Source organism: Pavona decussata, unplaced genomic scaffold (genome assembly GCF_977016875.1).
Source record: "Pavona decussata unplaced genomic scaffold, jaPavDecu1.1 SCAFFOLD_161, whole genome shotgun sequence".
Lineage (NCBI taxonomy): Eukaryota > Metazoa > Cnidaria > Anthozoa > Scleractinia > Agariciidae > Pavona > Pavona decussata.
The window spans coordinates 1,275,382-1,287,670 of NW_028145572.1; the positions used below are offsets into that span (position 1 = coordinate 1,275,382).

Sequence of the window (12,289 nt, forward strand, 5' to 3'; positions counted from 1 at the left end):
ACACACACACAAAAAAAAGAGAAAACAAAACAAAACAAAACAAACGTCTAAACGACATAGTAAAAATAATAATGTTTAATATCTCTAATGCGCAAAATCAACATATGTAAATATGATCAAAATGTGCAATGCAATAATGTTGAAAAAAATTATTAGGTAAAAAATGAGTAAAATCTAACAAGACAATATTTAAAGCAGGACTTTAATGTATATATAAAACTACCTACTAATATGACTTACTAACTATCAATTAAAACCGTACAAAATAACATCAGGTCACTAAGTTACAAGAAGTATGAATAAAAACGTAACAATTATATTATATTCGCTCTTTCTTGTTAAATGTGTTATAATAGCCTGACAAGCAATCTTCGCATCTTAAGGCGATATTATCAAAAATTAATGACATTCCTTGGCCAACTTTCACCGTGTTCAAGCAAGGCTCCTGGTTCAAGTTTAAAACCGATCGACGCTACTGACGTTGAACTAAAATTAATAATTTACATACGATTTTAAAAATCATTTTTAAATGAATGTTATGAATGTTAAACATAGATGTTAACAAGGATGAAATATTGCTTCACATTTTTAGGCAGGTGAACTTCACATAAAGACGACACAAAACAGGATAGACAGGACAAACTTGGACGACACGCATGAACGGCCGTGATCTCGAACTGAAAGACTCGGCACGAATTTTTTTGGTTGGAAATTTGATAAGGCCTTACATCCTTTTACGAAGCACACCTCCATACATTTGGTTACGAAAATACGCCTCTGAATATGAGCGACGACGGTATTACAATCGAAGTGAAATGGAGAGACACTATCGTGCTCCTTGTGGGAGCTGTTCTGTCTTTTGCAGATCCGATCACAGACATACTAACTCTTGCAGAATTTTACCGCAAAGGTCATACAGCCTGGTTTGGTGTGGGGCTAACGTTTGTTATTCTATCGAGTTTGGTGTTTTCGATCCTCTACTGTTGGCAGTTCAGAATGGATAAGATAACTGAATTTGCAAAACTTGTGACTTGTGCATGCTGCAACCCTTTCTCAGTTGCCTTGGCAAGGCTACGAGCGTTTCTGTTGTGTCTAAGGAACTTTAACAAGCTCTGGCGTGGGGACGAATTAAATCCTGTCTGCAAGAGGCAAATCAAAGATCTGATGTATTATGCCACTTGGAGCGGAATTTTCGAAGCGGTTCTTGAATCTGCTCCTCAGTTCACAATCCAACTTTACGCCATGAGCGTTCAACAGGAAAATATTTCAGTTATTCAAATGATTTCAGCGCTTGTTTCTTTCTTAAGTATAGCTTGGACATTCATCGTCGCTGACGAATGGCGACTTTTGACAGTCCTATCATTGCAGGACCGTAGATATTTACAGATCGACATAAGCATTAAAATTAAAATTCTTCTCTATATATCGCAGATCTTTCATCTGAGCAGCCGTTTGTTTGCCATCACATATTTTACCGTGGCCTTTAAATGGTGGATAATCATGGTGGTCGTTATTCACTCTATTTTCATGCTTTTCACCAGATTAATAGTGGACCTTTTGAATCGCACCGGGTGTGGTGCCTTATGCGGAAACTGTCTCACTATTCCGGCCGCGTTGTGTTTATATTGGATCAGAGACGATGGCTCGGCAGGAAAATCGGTCCAAGAAAAGGATAAAACCTTGAAAACAATTCTGTTGATCTCTAATATTTTATTTGTTATAGAAAACATAATTATGATATATCTGTACTATTTTAATACGCAACCGCACGCCTGGTATTCGTTACCAGTCACTGTCTGTGTGTGTGTATTTAGTGTTATTGGCGCGGTCATGAGAATTTGTCTCTACCGCCACTTACTTCGATGACCGGACATTTTAATAGTGCAATACTGAAGAGCTGCCTGTGTATTTTTAGGGGAAGGATACTGCTGAATTTTTCATAGCAGGAAGAAATAAAAGAGCCGAACAGGTTGATTAATATTTGGCCTCACATTTTAATCTTTAGTTATCATTAAATCTTAATTTTTCGAAGTTTCACTAAAATTCATAACTGCCCGTTCTGTTTCATTTTTTTGAACATTCAACCTTAATGAGAGAAATTCCGAGATATGAGGCTGCTACAGCAAAACTTTGATAACACTTGTGGAATGAATGAAACCCGGAAGAGTAAAAATTTGAGAAACAAGACTGAAAAGTGAGAAAAAGATGGCGTTCAGGTTAACCACTAGAGTTTAAGGTCGCCTTCTACAAGAGATTGTTTGTCAGGCTCCGGCTCTCTCGGACAAATGGGAACAGTTTACGTTTACGGATATTGCCCTTAACCGGCTACGTCATTTATCCACTAGTGTACAAATGCAACATTTGTACCGATAAAATCCTAGAGATGACTGTTCCAGTTTTCAGTTGGATGTCACAAAACCAAAGCCGCTTAGAGCGGTTTGTAATTGAGTGTCGTAAAACTAAAACCAAAGTAATTACTCTGGCCAATCGCAACAGATGTAAACAACACAACAAGCCAATCAGAATTCGAAGCAAATACATGTAACTGGCGCCAAGCGCGGGAAAACGCGTGCGGCAGCAAGGGAGACAATTGTCTGATTGGTTAATCTTTGTGCTAGTACCCAGATTCTTCTTACACACGCGCGAACTTAAATTTTACAAACAAATATGGCGGCCGGAGGGGCGAATTTAGTTGTCTTCGCTTTGTGCTAGAGATTTGGATAAAAATAGCAGTGTTTATACGTCTTGCTGTATCAGAATGGCGTATAGAAATAGCAATGATTTTTTTAAGCGCTAGGAAACTTTGCAGAAGTTTTCAAGTTTAGGAGTGATCGAATTTTTCCTACGCACCATCTTATTTTTTCGATCCTTCGCAACTGTGTGAAAATGTTCCGCTGTAATAGCAGATTTGTTGGGTTGACGAAAATTTTTTACTGTGATAAATGTTAAAAGTAGAAAGGGTTTTGCTCTGTCGGTGGACGGCAAAAGTTCCGACGGCTCTGTCAATCGAGGAGGTAAGAGAATTCAAATCTTTATGTAAGTTTATGCATGCATACTTTTTAAACAGTTTGTAGTGTGTTTTGTTTTTTGAGAAGAGAGCAATGTTCTTAAACTAATCTTTAATCATGATAATATTTAAATTGCAAGCTAATACGGACGATAGTAGGCCAGTGTTGTTATGTGAATTCATGTGGTCGGTAACATAATATGCACAATAAAGATATCGTTCCAAACTGGTACACCGCGGACCAAAACGATTCCTTACAGTGTAATTATAGGAATTTACAAAGTATTTTAGATTTCATCGTTTTCTAGTCAAATTAAAGAGTTTTTTTTGTTGATGTTTAGGTTCTGTTTGAGGGAGATGCACATTGAAGATGCTTGAATACTGGAGAAATATTTCAAGTCAGTTGCAAGTTTGCTTTGTGTCATTTTTAAATACTGTACTTGTAGCTCGTTAATTCAATAAAATATATATGTAACTTAAGGTAAGGTGAGGTTTTGTCTTAAAGTATACAGAGAATGCCCCTTGTTCAGCATATTTTTGTAGCCTCAATTGAATAGTTATAAGAATGATTGAGTGACAGTGCTCTGTTGCCCATAAACACAACACAGCTAGGCCCAGCCATCCAGTAGCCAATCTCTGTTGTACACACCATGCTAGAGCAATAGCCCTACCTGGCGACCTAATCAAAATCTTTACTGCTGAAGAAAAAATTTACATGCTCAGCGAGTGCCCTTCCAATTTCGTTTCTGAAGATTATTGATATGCTCTGATGAGTCAAGGAGCACTTCACTTCTGCCATCATAAACATTTATCAAAAGGTAAGATACACCACTGGATCTATCCCTTGTGCATGTAGTGCACAGAAAGTTTCACACAAGGATGCATAATTTACAAGTTTATTCACTGCCTCAACAAGAACTTCCATTAACAAAGTGATTCTTGAGCCATACTGTATTTTCATCCCATCTGTCATGATCTGTGATGGTAAATAAAAAGCTTACATCAATATTTATTTTAAATTTATTTTAAATTACAGCCAAAACACAAGGTCTACATCTACCAGAAAAGGTTACACCCTCTGTGCATGGCTTTTGTACCCAGGCAGGGGCAGATCTCAAAACACTCCTAATAGACTTGTCAGAGCTGTTGCATTGGCCCCTGTGGGCAAATTGTTCCACTGCTTGACAGTTCAGTTCAAGATTTCAAAACAATGATGTTATAGAACACTACCACAACAATCTGTACAAATACCTTATTAAGCAGGGATGCTATAAACTGAAAATGTTTAACTGAACGCTGCTTCTATTCAACTTCTGTTAACCCTCACATACACACGCTTGTGTGACAAAATAATGTGATGCAAAATGTGTCACACCATCAACAGAGGAGCAAATATGTCCGCGCGAAAAGAAAAACTTTGACCAGAAAGAGTGTATTGGGGGTACACCTTAAAAATTTTGTTTGATGTCGGCAATTTATTAAGCTGTTCCTTGAAAATATCTCACCCAAGCCGATTCCCATATCACGAATTCGTTCTTTGGATATAAACAGAAATGTAGGGGCGTTCAGATATTTTTGTACAATTTAATTTCACTTGTGAACTACCGTTCTGAAAACAAATGGCAAAAAAAGTTAACGAAAACGTCCACAGAATTGACATTTGGTACAAAGTAAGTATAAACTTAGTACGACTTAGTGAGAGCTTGATATTACTGGTAACTTACAATTTGCTAAATCTGGAAAGGCCAGAAAGTATGATGTTAGGAAACTAATATCATTAAATTGGAATTCGATCAACGCAGCTTTGTTCGGCAAGAGTGTATTGGGGGTACACCTCAGAAATACACGAAATTTTGCCAACAAGTAGTATATTAATAGACTGACACCCTGTTCATGGGAATTCCTATATCACGAAGGGAGACAAAAGTCTCGGGAGTATGATGAGAAATTTTAATACGCGGTAAAATAAAAACTAAATTTTTCAATCGTAACATTCACTTCGACGAAGAATAAAAATGTACTGGTTTAAAACGGTAATTACAACCCTCAAATGGAAAAATAACTTCACCTCAATGCTGTAGTCGATTTTTATGAAAAAATAATGAAAACAGAGAACGCAGGCTGTTCTCGTTGAAGGACATCACGAAATTTAGAATGACAACAACACAGTTTCTTTATTGCCGCGAAAGGAAGCGAATGAAAACTAAAAATACAAATACAAGGAACCAGCAATACGTTGTACTTACCAGAAAAGATATATTTCTTTCGCTTGGTGTTGAATAAGATGTGAAGCAGAACCTCGGAAAACAGAAAAATGCATTGACACTGGACTCGCCAAATGCTCGTTGCAGACAAACCGCCATCTTTACTGTCGACACATCAAATCAAAAGGGACTTTCGTCCACCGAAAAATTACCACAGGTGATGTCAAACAAGGTTTTCCGTCTCCGCCTTGAGTTGCTTTTTGTGGCAACATGCCTCAATTAGCTTGCCGACGAACCATTTTTGAATGCTTTTCATTTAAAGTTTAGGTTGTCAAATTTAACCGCGTCGAAAACCGCGCGCAAACCTCGAATCACGAAAAACTAAAAAAAACGTTAAATAACTCGAGTTATTTCGAGCATGCGCAGACAATTGTCTCCCTTGCTGCGTTTTTCACTGGCGAAAAATGTCTGCGCAGGCGCTGTGCAAATTATCACGTGACGTGATTCCGTGAATCTTATTGGCTCTTTGATGAAAACCGCTCACAAGCAAGGAAGGAAAAATGGCTGCCGTAGGACAGTCGAATACCTGTTGTTTTTGCCAGTTCTGTGAGAGATCGGGGGCAGTTTTATCGCCGATTTCAAGTGGAACGTATTGTCTGAAAAATTTTACGTTACGGTAACGTTTGGCTCAGAGATTCCAACATGTGATCGAATAGAAATCGGTGATGTAAAATGATGTTCTCGCTGGAAAGAGCTGCGAAAAAGGTATGTTTTTGTCACATTTTATGATAATGCAAGTGTCTTGCCACCTGGTACAAAAAGTTATTATATAGAGTCAGAAGCGCAACTCTTGGGCTTTAGGTAGATACAGGAATTAGCTTGTACCAGGTGGCAGGGAAGGTGCAGTGTTATATAATATGTTGCCCATTTTTTGCACCATTACAGTAATTTTTGGCATACGGGTGAGCAGAATGTAGATGGTTCGATTTAGGGAAAAACCAGTACAGACTGTAATCGTATGATGGCGCCGATCTTGAAGCCTTTTGGTATTTTGAATACGTAATTAAGCTCTCTATGCATCTAACGATTCCTAACTATTTCCAGATCAGATATATATGTTATATAATTTTCACCAATCTGGGCTGGAAACCTCTGGAAATAGAGTTCCCAGATACCTTTTTAATTATTATAATGTGAAAAACCATGACATCCACCACTACAATACTAGAAATAATGATTATTTTGGAAAAAAGTTAACTTAGAATGCAAGAAGCGCTTTTTTCTACAAAGGTGCAAAATTTTTTAATAATTCTTAGAATTTATGACTGTTTGAAACTTCCTTTTAATGTTTAATGTTCCCAGAATATTGTGATCTCCTTTTATTTTATTTTTTTCTTACCCAGGACCTGCATTGATAGCAGTTTTCTTCTTAAAACTGATACAGCAATCCTGTATAAATATGTTTGAATTATAATTATTATTATTAATTACATAAACAGTTATACATGTATGCTCATATTTAACTGAACAATTGCTAGTCTATTGAATTTCTCATCTTGTGCAACACTGTAATAAGTCAAAGGAAAAGCAAGAAGAGTGTACAATACATGTAGGTTGATTTCCTTACTAGTAATATTCAGTCGTAAATATAAAGTCACTGAGCAGTCGCGACCCATGGGCTTGTAATATTTTCATGAATATTTTGCTCAGAGAAAAGAGGAGACACTTACAGTTTTTAACAAAGGTTGTTCCCTGCATATGTCTTCATTTTAAACTACATGTATGCGAATTACTGCTTGGAATTTATGTATTGAGCAGATATAATTTCTAAATAAGTAAAGTTTTCAACTTTTCTGTCGGGATTATTCATTAGACAACCTAAAAACAATGCTGTTTGTAGATGATGTACAGTTAAAATATCAAATAAGAGTTTCAATTTAAAACAGTTTTGAAAGAATTTGATGGGGTGGTTGCATGATCGATTAGTCAGTATATGATGTCAACTGCAGTCGTAACATTTATTTTCATTTCTTTTTATTTTCCCTCTGTGTTAATGTTTTCTCAATTTATTTTATTTTCAAGATAGATGTCGTACTTAAATGGCATGTGCAACTGAGTAAAGCAAATTAATCTAATATTTCTCTATTCACATAGATTCAAATCCAATAAGGATTTCTTGTTACCTTAATGCTAAGCAATAACTTTTTCACTCTTTTATTATTTTTTTATACCACATCCATGTTGCACAACATCATCATTGTTTTTGACGGGGTCTTGGTTTTAAAGGGACCTTATTTTTTTCTCCATGGTTGTTTATTTTAAATTTCATTTTTTTAAATGGATAGAAAAATAAGATGAAGTAAATGGTAAAACATAAAAACATTTACATATTACATTTACACTAGTAATTATTACTAGTGCCAGCAGACTTAAAAATACTAAAAATACACTGTAAATAAAGGAAAGAAAGAATTTATGCAAAGGATCTTGAATTACTTGCATTTATTAATGTTGGCTTAATTATTTATTCTTTCTTTAGGGTTGGCAGCATTGAAAGAGGCCTTGAAACCAGAGAACTGTTCAAGTATAGGACATCTTTTGTTCACTTTTAGTGCCATCTAACATTTCTTGCCACCAGGAAGATGAATTATAAATGTTATTGCAGTTTGAGAGTTTTGTTATTGGGCAGAAGAAAAGGGGGCCTTCTCTTGAATAAATTTTTTAATGATCATTTGTTTAGTTTCTGTAGTTCTTGCTTGAAAGTGTTTCACAGCAAAACCAAAAAAGGTGGATTAGATTTTCAGGCTTGGTTCAAGGCAGAATATTGTTACAGACCTACAGTTTGTATTTGATAAACAGTTGTTCAAATATACCCCACTCCATGCTCATGTGATGCTTACATAGTAGAAAATTATGAATTCCAAATGAATTGAAAATGGACTTTGAGAAACTCTAGCATATCCATGGAGATAAGCAAACTAAAAGTTATTTGTACACCTTTTTCTTTAAAACATTGGTATTATTACCCATATTTTCCCTTAATTTCTGAGTACAGAAATACTGCAGCCTGGTTAGCAAAGTTGGTTGTGTACCAGACTGTGCAGCAGTTGGCCTGGGTTCGATTTATGACCAGACAAACACTCAGGGTCTTAAAATAAATGAGGAGAAAGTGCTGCCTTTGCACTATCACCTGTCACCTGCAAATGGTTAGACTTTCTAGTCTTCTCTGATAAGGACAAAAAACCATAGGCTACATCTCATTGTACTATCACTTAAATCTGACTCTGTGGGACATAAAAGAACTTCCGGGGACATAAATCTCAGCTCTGTCAGTGACCACCCCTAGTGTCTATCACAAATCCAAATTCACTGTACAGGGTTATTTCTAACTCATTACTTCAGGCTGCTTAACCGCAGATTACAATAATTTATTATATTATTCTGCAGCTTAAGCAGTCTGGCAAAGTGCCCAAAACAGTGTTGCAAATTGTCCCTGAAAAGCCCCATGAGGAGTGAATGAGATAAACAAAATGAAATAAAAACCAACTTTTTTTTCCTCAAAATTCTCTCTTTTTGAAGGTAATAGCGAGTGATTGAAGCTGAGAATTTGTCTTCAATGAGAGGCCTTAAGGGTTGTGCATTTGAATGGCTTTTTGGCCCTTGGGGGCACAAATTTGAACAATTAACCTATCACCCTAAGTTTACAAAGTTCAAATACCTGGAGGGTTGCTTGGGGATGGGGGATGTTGAAGTTTTCACTTGATCAGTGCATTTTGTCAAAAATCAAAATTAACAAGCTATCACTGAAATTGTACAATTAATTTGCTTATTTACAAAGTGAAGCTGCATTTTTGTAAGCTCTCTTGTTTGAAATTGAATATGAATGGATATAAATGGAGAAATTTACAAGCAGTGGTCAGTGGCTGCCCATTATTTGCTTTTAAATCTTGTTTTAATCTTTTTGATACCAGAGTAAACAATGCAATATTTAGAAATAAATTCTACTTCCCATGTTTGAGAGAGGATTGCCTTTTATTTGTCACCGTCTGTGTAACAAACAAATGTAAAAAATTCAACATTGTGTTACCATGGAAATTCATTACCATTAAAGATATTGGATGATAACATTGTACCTCACTGTTAGTGATAACATGTCATGTTGTTAAGCATCAATGGACACTTTCTGTCTGGAATAATACCGTGTACATGACATTCCTTCCATTCATGTGTGCATGTGCTTTGTGGTTATTTACATGCATATTATTTCTGAAAGTACACACAAGTAAAACACAAGTCACAAATTTCAGTGTAACATACCATTTTTTAATCACGTTTATATTGTGGCTCAAATTTCACTTTTATTCACTTTTATTTTTATTTTCCTTCCTTTTTGTGTTTGGTAATTTATGGTTATGGGGATAAACTAAAGGAAAATTTTACTTAACCAAACAAAAATTTCAACCACAACATCTACATTAACGGCAATAACATAGCTACTTCAGGTCTGTTGTTAGACCTCATTGGAATAACAATCACTCACTCACTGAAACCCACATCAGTTGTTTTGTAGAGACAGAGTTTGTAGCCTGTCTTTGAAATAAAAAGAACAGATAGTCAAGTATAGTGTTTGTTCGTAGAATTTTCTCTTAACTTAAGGTCGCAATGAAATGTCCGAAAGATAGTAGCTTTGGAGTGGAAATGTGGGCCGGTAAGTGGGGACATTTTCCCCTATCCTATCACATAAAAGGTGCAAAATCTTGAGACATTTCTTGTGAAATTAGACATCAGCATTACCAGTATTCATTTGCTTCTCGAGAGGCTCTCATCCAGTGACAAAGGTAAACCGCGCAATTAAATATTTACTTACGTTTCTACTCGAAAATCGAGTCGTAGACTCATCGGATTCTCTTAAATTACCATGGTATTCTTCACCTGCTCTGGTTTTTCTTCCTAAACCGGCAGATGAGCATTACTCCACAAGTACAGCTCTTGGCCGAGACCAAGAAATCTCACGTACACCCTTCTGATCTCGCGATAAACGTTTGTGTTTGTCTCCTTTCTTCCTTTCTTGTACAAACTTTAATTCCTCGGCACAAAAAAACTACGGTACAGAGATTTCCCGACAAAGACACTTTGAAAATTTTACGCTTATGTTTTCAGGCTGGTCGTAAAATTTTGAAAACTCCGCCATCATGCAGATCATCGGCCGCCATTTTGATTGGGATTGTTGTTGCTGTCCAGGCTCCGCGCGCAAGCTGAGCTACTAAGTCACGTGGTTGAATTTCAACCAATCAGACATTTTTCGCCAGTGAATTGCTGCGTGCGGCCAAAACACGATTGGTTTTGGTTTGGATTCCCATTGGTTGAGAAAGTGGCGCGAGTTTTGTTAACCAATAACAGAGCGTAGTATGGTAATGCAAAACCAAAGCAAATGCAACATTACTTTCGACACTCAATTGACGTAAACAGCGCAATGAACCAATGAGAATTCGAACCAAGTGCATGTTACCCGGCGTAAAAGCGCGTGCGAGCAAGGCACGATTGGCTGTAGTTTTGTTTCTCATTGGTTGAGAAAGTGGTGCGGGTTTTGCTAGCCAACCACGGAGCCAAACGTTGTTTTTAATAAATGTCTTTGCCTGACGGATGACAAGAAAACAAAAATCTGAATTTTTTCTTTGGTGTCATAGGAGCATTTTATTCCCAGCTCTACGAAAAAAGCATACACGAGGTGACTTTTTCCAATAAAACTCAAAGTTCAGTCTTCTTTGCAGACTGCAACGCACCTTTTTTTCTGAGAAAATTGACGCTGAGATAAACCAAAATTTTAAGAACATACCCAGGTCGAGAGTTATGGTCATCACCCCTCGCGCTCAACTTCGGTCACGCTGCTCGTGTTCCGTCCCCTGGGAACGAGTCAAATTTTCAACTAACAGTTATTGTACCTTCAAGGAAAAACAAAAGCAAGCAATGTAGCTCTTTCTTTTTTATTTTACAGCCTTTATTACTGAATGTTACAAGACGATGTCTTCGTTACTTTGAGTTACGACCTTTGTACAAGAAACAAAATTGCCTTTGGAACACTGTACACAACATGCAGCCTCGTCACCAGCCGTCGCAGGACGCAGAGCGCGTAGAGTTGTGGGACGGTTCATTCATCCCCTTCCCATCTAACCCCACGCGTGTTTTTACGAAATCCAACGGCGCCTGCGCACGAGAATTGGGATTTTCATCCAACACGTTCACTGGGACATGTTCCATTGATCATTTTCCAAGCACGGCAGGGAATGTACAGGATAGTTCTACAGTACCACGGAGTGGTTTCTCAAGGACCAACACAAAAAGTAACCGCAACAAAACATTAACTGACTTACTGGTGTTAATCTGAGGATAACCACAGTCACAATTTGCTAAGTTCTTGCATCTAACTGCCCAAGAAAATAACGTCAAGATTTTCAGGATCTGGCTAGATTGCAGAATACCCGTCCCACCAAATATCTAACTTGAAAAACTGCAAAACCTGCTACCGCAGTCCCTCAGTCATCTAATTTGCATCCCGTTCGGGACTGCGGACCGCGGTAGCACTCCAGTTTCTCCACCACGGGACTGCAGACCGCGGTAGCACTCCAGGTTATACATTCTTCGTTCTTTAATCCATCCACTACGGGACTGCGGACCGCGGTAGCACTCCAGGTTATACATTCTTCGTTCTTTAATCCATCCACTACGGGACTGCGGACCGCGGTGGCACTCCAGTTTCATACTCCACTACGGGACTGCGGACCGCGGTAGCACTCCAGGTTGTACATTCTTCGTTCTTTAATCCATCCACTACGGGTAGTGGATAGCACGGACCACGGGTTTCAGAGTAATGCACCTTGCGGAGTGGACGGGTATTCTGCAATTGCTCCCAGGATCTTACAGCATTGGCTGAACGATAAGTGAAGTCCAGCAAATGCAATAACAAAGCAAATGGGAGGTAACTCAAGAAAGGTCATTGCAAAACCGCTCCAGTAGGTAACTGCATTTATTCTATGAACAGTGTCCCCCCCTAAAAAAACAGTAACAAAAACAACGTGAA

General features: G+C 37.6%; 1 protein-coding gene and 3 long non-coding RNA genes across 4 annotated transcripts; 3 read left to right on the forward strand and 1 right to left on the reverse strand.

Moving 5' to 3' along the window:
* Positions 1 to 183: 183 nt before the first annotated feature.
* On the forward strand, positions 184 to 1,912 carry LOC146464638 (XK-related protein 6-like). Its single transcript, XM_085129467.1, has one exon. It carries the CDS (start codon positions 784 to 786, stop codon positions 1,864 to 1,866), a length of 1,083 nt encoding a protein of 360 aa, XP_084985593.1. The 5' UTR covers positions 184 to 783; the 3' UTR covers positions 1,867 to 1,912.
* A 1,559-nt stretch (positions 1,913 to 3,471) lies between these two features.
* LOC146464639 (uncharacterized) lies at positions 3,472 to 5,649 on the reverse strand. Its single transcript, XR_014868440.1, has 2 exons — positions 5,254 to 5,649; positions 3,472 to 3,983 (listed from the first exon to the last, which is right to left on the reverse strand). It is a non-coding gene; the product is annotated as an uncharacterized LOC146464639 (long non-coding RNA).
* Positions 5,650 to 5,690: 41 nt separating this feature from the next.
* LOC146464640 (uncharacterized) lies at positions 5,691 to 9,343 on the forward strand. Its single transcript, XR_014868443.1, has 2 exons — positions 5,691 to 5,976; positions 7,751 to 9,343. It is a non-coding gene; the product is annotated as an uncharacterized LOC146464640 (long non-coding RNA).
* A 1,708-nt stretch (positions 9,344 to 11,051) lies between these two features.
* On the forward strand, positions 11,052 to 12,283 carry LOC146464641 (uncharacterized). Its single transcript, XR_014868442.1, has 2 exons — positions 11,052 to 11,901; positions 11,965 to 12,283. It is a non-coding gene; the product is annotated as an uncharacterized LOC146464641 (long non-coding RNA).
* The last annotated feature ends 6 nt before the right edge of the window (positions 12,284 to 12,289 follow it).